Consider the following 9,344-nt stretch of genomic DNA (forward strand, 5'->3'; position numbering starts at 1 on the left):
TGTCACCTAATGATCACAGCTATTTTAACTAAAGCAGACCTCATCGAAGCTTTCATTGTGACAAATGCAGCTTATATGTGACCGCAATATAAAAGACACTCAGTGGTTCTGCTTAGTCTCCCTGAGGATCTGTGGCAGTGATTTGTTGTGAGCAGTACATTATGCGAAAGATGGACAATAGTTTGGCATGATTGTTTAAATTATTGAACTTATTATATAATGTTTTATGACTTATTATATAAAATAATTTCAATTTAAATTCTTAGAACTGATGAGCTTTCTGTTTCTATGATAAAGAGATCCTGTCCCAAAATGCTTCACTACGCAGGCATACACTGCCTGGCTAAAAGAAAGTCATCATTTCAGAATAGCCAATTTATTGGTCTCCATCAAGCAAAGAAAGTAAGTAAGTAGATTTAAAATTACTGGAACTAGGGTGAGAATCCTTCAACACATTATCAAAAACTGGAAGAGTACTGCTGAACTGTCAACTTTGTGGAAGAATTGTGGTTGGAAAAAAATCATAAATGCAGATCGCTTAAACACTTGGTGAAGTTGTATTATAAAAATCAACAGCAAAAAATATAGCTATGTTTAACAATAAGAGTAAGAGTGAGAGTATTTGCATACACACATGATCTGATGAGAACTCACAGGATTGGAATTGAACAGCTGTGTGGCCATAAGAAATCCACTTGTTAGTCAGAAGAACAAAGTCCTTTTTGACCCAATTGGCTAAGGAGCATAACAACTGGACTTTGGAGCAATGGAAACAGGTCATGTGGTCTGATGAGTTCAGATTGACCCTAGTCCAGAGCAATGGGTGTGTCAGGGTAAAACGGGAGGCATGCACCCATCAAGCATCGTGGCCACTATACAGTACAAGCCTCCGGAGGCAGCGTTATGATCTGGGGTTATTTCAGTTGGTCAGGTCTAAGCTCAGCAACATGTGGCAAAAAATAAATAAAGCCAGTTGCTGGACTGAATGTACTGAATGACCAGGTTATAATATCAATGGAGCTTTTCTTTCTCTATGGTACAGGCGTATTCCAGGACCTAAACTGTGAAAAAGTGGTTTGGGGAGCATAAGGAGCTGCATAAACATAAAGCTAACAATAAAATACAATAAAAGTTTTAAAATGTCCCATTTTAATATAACAATATTATTGAGAATGGATTTCTGACACATTTAGAGCTTAATTATGATTTGGCATTCTGAATGAATGGGGATCATTAATACAATACTATATATATTACGAAGCAAATGTGTTTAGTTTTTTTTTTGCTGTCAACTAAATTGAGATTAAATTTGGAGCAAAACAAGTCCATCAATGAAAACGTGACTTTATTTGCAAAACAGTTGAATATTTTGAATTTGATTCAATGAGAAAACATGAATTGCGTGTCCCAAAAGTCTACATACATAGAGGAAATAGCATTTATACAAATACATATAAATATGCAAAATATTATACATATGTATTAGAATGTTAAAATCATTCTAAATCATGGCTAAATAGGGAAGGTAACAAAGATCATTTGAAAGAACATTTTACTTGTTATTTCCCCCTGTAATGTATGGGGACATTGAGACACCCTGTGTCCTCTGATGGTTTCAGTAGGTATGCATGTAGACATATAAAATAGGATCATGTGAAGAAATACTACTTTAACAAGAAGAGCAAAACTAGCATTTATTAAATTATCAATATTACATTTAATAAACCGAATATTGTTATTATTATTAAATCTAATAGAATCGTCCACTTTATAAAAAGGTACAACACAGCCTGCCAGCACAACTCACACCACCTTAAACAAACCTCAAAGCACTATCAAGGCTCATTAAGTCATGTAGTGTAAGAGTACCTCTGTTGAAACACACACACACACCTCTGGTGATAAGGCAGGTCCCTCTGCCTCTGAGCTTCCGCAGCAATGACATAGAACTGTTCCAGTATTAATGAACTGCTGTCAATCCAGAAGAACACAGTGGGAATTCTTTTTACTTAAAATTTGGCTACTATTTCACAGACACCAGGGCCCGACGACAAATATGCCACAAACAGTCTCTTTGCATTCATTCGAAAGTTTAATTTGCTTTACTAATGACCAAAATTACTTGCACGGCTACATTCTTTACACAAAACGTCTATTTATTTTGTGGTAAATATATTTGCAGTATTCCACAGCAGACGTGGTTTCTGTTGATAAGCCAGCCCCAGAAGCCTCATGGCAGATAGCAGAATGCTTCATGAATCTTAAAAGCCTCCATGTGAATGCTCAGTGATTTATAACACATCTCTTTCCAAAGACCTAAATGAGCCTTGTAAAATTCAATCCCCTGTCCAAAAATAAAATCTATAGCATCCGTTTCGAAATTAGCATAAAATCGTTGATGTTACATTTTTGTTGAAATTCCCAGGGGTTCGAATCGGAAGTTGGTTTGTCATAATGAAATATGCATTTGCTCTCCTCATTATTCCGTAGCACTGAAAAAAGTAAAAAGTGAAGAGAAGGAGTACTGGTGCTGGTCTACTAATGAGAGAAATACTTGCAGTGTTCTGTGAGCTTGGGTGGGTTTCAAGTCTCAGTGGAGAGAGGTACAAAAATACTCCACACAGTTGATGGCTAGACATGCCGGAGTCAAGTGTTTATAACAACAGCGAGGCGAGTGTCATGGCTTCACCTAGCAAAAAGTTACGTAAATGAATAGGGATTAGGAGGACACTATCAATTATGCATGGTTTACATTTTTTACATAATTGATTTTATGATATATATATATAATATATCATATATTTTTATTTTTTATTTTTTTTTTTTTAAGATTTTTAGAAAATTTGTATAAATACGTTTAAGGAACTAGTGATTGTTTTTTTGTGTGTGTGCACAAAATTGAATTAGAATCTTTTCAGGATTTAACTAGTAAAACTACAAGTCTTACTAGTTAAATTTAGGCAATGTAAAAGAGTTATTTTCATAACGCTGGATTTGATAACGCGGTGAGTTGGGACCGTAGAGGGCTAGTCTTTGGTCCAGTAGATACTGATGGACCTACAACATCTTCCGAGACTGAAGAAGAAAGGAGAGATGGTAAGGTCCAACACACTGGCCCACACCACTTTCACCCAATACATGTTATTCAGCAGAAGTTGCACAGCTGGGACTATTAGCCTGGGAAGAGAGATCACACAGAAATCACACTTCTCATTACAGTACCAACCACTCATACTCAAATATCAATATTCTGTGTTCTTGGGCAACAGATAAAGCTCACATACCTACCTACATTTTCTCTTTTTACCAAATGTATGTGAATAATGCACATTCAACAGTGTATGTCAATCTACATCTAGATCATAAATAAGCAAAATACAGAATAAGCAGATACCTGACCATGTGAAAAATGTTCCTCACTCACCAGATATGCAGAAAACTGAAAACGGAGAATAGCAGTCCCACCAACAACGCTATAGGCACAGCCAGCAGCAAGGAAATGACACGGTATATCCAAAGCCTGGACACCTCAAATAGCACATGACTCCACAGCCACACCTTATTGAAGCTGTGCACTGATGCAGGCTCTGCAATCACGTCCTCAAAGGTCACCTGAGTGGATACACAATGCACTTATACTAAGCACTGGTTTCTTGCCGTTAACTGCCCATGTCAGTTGTAAGCTGTACTGTAAATACTGTAAATAACAAGCAGTACTACAGAAGGTCAGGATACCTTTGATACTGTTCATGCCTGTCAATTAATTTCATTTCATTACTCTCAATATTTAGGTTTTGCCAATCATTATTATAATTATAAAATATATTATTATATATAATTATATTATAATAGGTGCCACACTCCTATATGCTGATTTAGTATTCTTGGCATTAACATAAGTTGGAATCAAATTCCCTTTCTAATGAATTGACATTAGCCATTAATGAAAGTGCTTTTGGAGTATAATGGAAATTGAACACCTGTGTACCTTTGAGAGTCATCATAAAAGACTGAATTTGTTCTTTGTTACGTTAATACCCGATATGCATCAGGGAAGGACATCTGATTCAAATGAAAACATTGTCTGCAAGCAAACAGGGGTTAAGTAAGAACAGCAACACAATCTGATGAGGACATAATAGATCCAAACTCTGGGGAGTCATGTGAAGCCGGTATGTAAACTGAAGAGGGCAGTAGAGCACCATAACCATTTGCATCTTCAGACCAATATGCAAAGTTATAGAACATTGTTTTCAAATGAAACATTTGTATTTGTAACATTTCTATTGCTAAGTTGGCCTTCACATAAATAGATAAGATCATACAAGAACATCTTTCTCAGGGTGTCCCGGCAGGTTATGCGTGCAAGAGCTGTGACAACTAGAAATATTACCTTAAGGTATTCATTAATTCCTCTACGATCTCTATCTGTAATAAACACTTTCATGTGAGTAGAATCCTCTTCATCTTGGTTCCCTCTTTGCTCCTCTACTGAGATTTCTGGAATATCCTTGGAAGAACCCCCATTTTGCTCCAGGAAAGAAATTCCTTCTTGTTCTACAATGTCCCTCATGTCAATCCTTGAGTCTTTTAATGTACTGTCCCCATCCATGGTCTACAATATCCTAGCTGTGGTTTGTCTCTGTCTCGCTCTTAGTATGGCTGAAAGAGAAAGAATGAGGTTTGAATCCTCAGGCAGAAGTTATGCCATTAGCACCAAAGTGAGAGCATTACTGCACTTTATGTCCACTGGAGAGATGATTCCACATGCGCATGCTTCTGGCGCTTCAGACTCTAGCTGACATGCCATCAGCACCTCACTGAGATCTTCATTAAAAGACAGAAGATAGAATCCATCAATACTGACTAAACTGTGCTTTCAAAAAAAAAAGTATGCCAACATTGGTGTGTGTGAGTACCACTTTAAATCATATTCATTTTATGTTTCACAAACATGCTTAAAGACCTAATCAGTCTTCAACATTTCTGTATAATGTACGTTTTTGCAGATAAAGCAACGTATACCCACCACATTTCTTTCTCAGTACAATGTTCCTTGGGCTATCAGGTCATTTATGTGTTTGTGGCACTACAGCACTCCCTATTGGCCAAACACAGGCTGACCTGACATATTAAAACATTTTAAAATATCACCAGTCTGTTTGGGGGCAAAAAATGGAAATAAGGGGGAGAGTTTTAATTAAATTTAGTACTGCTAAGGCTAATCTCCAGATAGATGAGACATTCTCGTTCCAACATAAATAAAGATCTTAAAAAGAAGATGACTATCTCATCAAAAAAAAAAGGCTTCCCCTTGTGGGATTTTAAAGATAAAGATCAAACATTGCATCAATGTATGATAGCTGAATACCCCAAACCACTTACATTTATTTTCCTAAGACTCCCGAATGTCAAATACAGCAATAGTCTTTACTCCTTTGAGAATCCTAAATGCTGTGTGAATAATTTTTATTACTTTGGAAAAACAGACACAGACACAGATTACCCTGTGGTTTGTCCCCATCACCATCCCAGTTTGACCTGGTGAATTCTCAAGAAGATTTTTATAAAAGCACTTTTATGCTAATCATTCTTATTCAGTAACTGGTTGATCCTGATCAGGGTCACAGTGTTTATGGAGTGTGTCGTGGGAACACTGGCCACTGGATGCTTTATTTGTGGTGATATATTACCTTGGTTTCTAGCAAATGTTTTTATGAGGTTTTATTGTTTTCTGTTCTATCTGTTTCAATTCTTTCATTTGTTTTAGTTGTTTCATGACCTGTTTCCTGATTTACAGTAATGTTTTGACATTTTCGTCCACCACATGCATTCCGTGAATCCGTCATTTTTTTAAACCTGAAAAACCAAAGTGTTTTCTCACTCACTCATCATCTATACCGCTTTATCCTGTTTTCAGGGTCGCAGGGGAGCCTGGTGCCTATCAGGAGACCTAGGGCATGAGGTGGGGTACAGCCTAATTAGGGTGCCAATCTATTGCAGGGCACACACACAAACACTACAAGCAATTTGGGAACACCAGTTAGCCTGATCTACAGGTCCTAGGACTGTGGGAGGAAACCGGAGTACCCGGAGAAAACCCACCAAGCACAGGGAGAACATACAAACTCCATGCACACAGAGACGGGAATCAAACCCGGACCCTGAAGGTTCATGACGACTATGTTAACCACTACACCACCACAAAACCTGTGTTTTCTTACTTGTTTTGTTATTCCAAATGGATACAAATTGCAATTCTCTTTAAAATTAAGCATTCTATTCCTAATATTATAATACTTTAGGTAGAATGTTTATTTTTGAATTGTTCATATGATATACTGCATGATATAATAAAATATCGCACATGGCTTCATTTCGAGGAAAACACAGGAGGATAGCATGCAAGTCATGAGCTTATCATTGGTTCTTGTTTCCCACTAGATTATAATTAACAACAACAGCAACATTGATAATAAACAACTCATGTAACTGCAGGAAAGTTAATTGTGCTCAGCTCAAAGCCATTTTTTACTTCGTTTGAAGATTAAAACAGAACATACAGTGCATGGTTCTTCAAATTTATAATACATGTGTAAGAATGTCTAAAACTAAAATAAAAAAAATAAAATAAAGTCAATATAGCAAATACAATGTGTTGTATAAACTTTAAAATAATTGAACATACCTGTAGACAAGGCTGATCATGTGTACACGCCCCTCTGTGGTAGACACTAATAAACATTTATAAGTATGCAAATACAACAAACATGTGACAAGATGTCGAAACAAACAAGATGTCGAAAACCCAAATGAGTTAGGATTTGGCAAGTGAAAAAAAATGATAATGAGGTCTCAGGTCACATGATCTCGGTGCCATGGAGAGGTGGTTGGGCCTAAATAGCACACTAAATGTACAGGAAACAATTTTTTAAAATTCTTATTTTAATAGATAGAAAACCAAGGTCAGGGTATTAGTGTATCATTTGTCATTTTTATTAAAGGTTCTTGTTGTGTTCTTGTATAGTCTAAATCAATCTTTAAGGATAATTGCTTAAGAATAATTTACACACATTAGATTATGTATATTCCTGTAGGACCACATGGAGTACGTATTCTAGTTGTAGGAACACATGAGGCAAATTTCCTTTCAAAATTAGTCCTCAAAATGTTGATACTGCTTCCTCTTAAGGACAATGTGATCCAGCAGACATCATGTCCTGTGTTTTGCATTGCTTGAACTCTTATTGGAGGTGAGGAAGTGATTTCCAGTAGGCGAGGAAGCTCTATTACAAGCTCTCAATGCATATGGTTTGTGTATTTACGGTTGCTCCAATCAATCATCCAGAGAAACCACAAGGGGCTTTTATCGGGTAATTGTTTGTAAGGGCAAGGGAATTAAAAAGTGTGATTAAAAACTGTCAGCAGGAACCTTCGTCTGTATTCGTGAACCGCTTTATTTAATATAACATTAAAATTTTATGTATCTGTTTCTTTACTCCTTTACTAAATCTTTATTAAAAATATTTTAAAAACATAAAATATTGGAGTCTGTACCCCTGAACAACAATACACAGCAATGATAACCGACCACAAAGGAAAACTGTATCTTGCACACACACACAACAGCTATAAGTAACACCATTAACACTTGACTTGGAGTTAATAATTACATGAAGGCAGGTGAATGTTAACAAACTTTTAGCTTGATTGACAGCTCAACTGGCCAATCACAGCAAAGTATGAGAAGGTGGGCAGCAATCTGGTGCAGTGCAAGTCAGGGAAAGTAACATACTGTATGCATTTCCTGCCGTGATAACATTTATGTCTTTCAATTCTGTTGTAAAATCACTCCTCTTCATAATGTAAGGATCACACATCCAACAATTTTGGTGATCTTGTGTTTATACTGATTACTGGGAATTTTGTATGAACTAATGCATTAACAACTTTTCCTCTCTATTTAGTTTTTCACTTCTTTCACACATCACAATGATCACTTGATTGCAAACGACGTATTAGTACTCCACTCCACTGAAAATTAGATTCACTCTGCTAGCACTGTACTCTAATGAATGTACACACTATTCATGAACAGAGATACTAAACAGTAAACAGGATAATACCTGGTTACTGTAATCTGCTAAAGAAGAGAAGATATTAAAGTACCAATGATGTTTTTTGTTGAGAATGTGAAGTACTCAAGGTCAGATACTGATCCCAGCAAAAGCTGGTCAAGGTCAATACCTGGTGTGATGATATAACATTTAGTTGGAAGGTCTGGAATAAAGGGCCTTTATTCAGTGCTTTGGATCTTACCTCATTTTTTGGAATCAGTAAAATTTAAGCCACTCTCCCAAGACTCATGATCAGTCTATACTCTAGCAGTGTCTAGACGTTAGCAGTCAATAAAGTCTATTGGCTGGGGTTTTGTTTCCCTGCGCAGTTGACACGTGTTTGCAAGTTGTCAATGGTGAAACTATAAACATTACCATGTGTGGACAGTGTGCTCAATAGTCACTGATCTGATGTTATTGATTTCCAGTGCTTTAACTACAGAATGGTAAACCAGCCAACTGTTTTTCTGAATGAAATGAGAAAGAAAACACGAGCATTTCTGGTGGGTTGTGCTGGGGAAGTGTGGTCAGTGATTGTTCTTCCTTAAGTTCTCATTTGTGGTCTGGTCGACTTCCATGGTACCGAATTGGTGTGTGCTGTATGATGCATGACTCCTTCCATCTTCTGTTGTGGTCTTTGAAATGGTTTTCTTTAGAAATAAAGTGACCTGTTGATCAATGAGGTTCCAACCCAATGAGGTTATGTTTCATACCAGTAGAGGCAATTGTTCAGCGTTTCCTGAGCCTGAGTACAAAAAGCAGTCAGCAAAAAATGGCAAAAAGTCTTATGCAAATCTTATGCAAAATATTAACCAAATGTTTAGTTTTTTTGTCAAAAAAAGTATGTAAAACCCAACGGCAAAAAAAATAATAGATTTCCTAATGGATTTCGAGTTCCTAACCATACAGTATGTACTGTAAATATACTGTACAGCAGTATGCAAAAGTTTTGAGAGACTCCATGTTTCTTTAATATTAAATTAAATTAAGTTATGTAGATTCAATAAAATTATGGTAACTGCATATGGCTGCAAAAAGCCTAAAGAGACAATAAAAACAAATTGGTTGGTTGGAGATGGCTGGAGAACTACAGTATTCCTCGAGACAGAAGGTCTTGCTCTTTGAAAGCAACATGTAAAGATATGAGGGGGGCCCAAGACCTTTGCACAGTACTGTTTATAAGTAAGATCTCGGTATGACAAACAGCAATGAAGCTGCAGAAAAAAC

The 9,344-nt window shown here is 36.6% G+C and overlaps 1 protein-coding gene across 1 annotated transcript; it reads right to left on the reverse strand.

Moving 5' to 3' along the window:
* Nucleotides 1-2,895: 2,895 nt before the first annotated feature.
* LOC128526413 (caveolin-2-like) lies at nt 2,896-4,612 on the reverse strand. Its single transcript, XM_053498239.1, has 3 exons — nt 4,394-4,612; nt 3,425-3,612; nt 2,896-3,177 (listed from the first exon to the last, which is right to left on the reverse strand). The coding sequence occupies exons 1-3, from the start codon at nt 4,610-4,612 to the stop codon at nt 3,027-3,029; spliced, it is 558 nt and encodes a 185-aa protein (XP_053354214.1). The 3' UTR covers nt 2,896-3,026.
* Nucleotides 4,613-9,344: the final 4,732 nt, after the last annotated feature.

The sequence above is a fragment of the Clarias gariepinus genome, chromosome 6 (genome assembly GCF_024256425.1).
Source record: "Clarias gariepinus isolate MV-2021 ecotype Netherlands chromosome 6, CGAR_prim_01v2, whole genome shotgun sequence".
Taxonomy (NCBI): Eukaryota; Metazoa; Chordata; class Actinopteri; order Siluriformes; family Clariidae; genus Clarias; species Clarias gariepinus.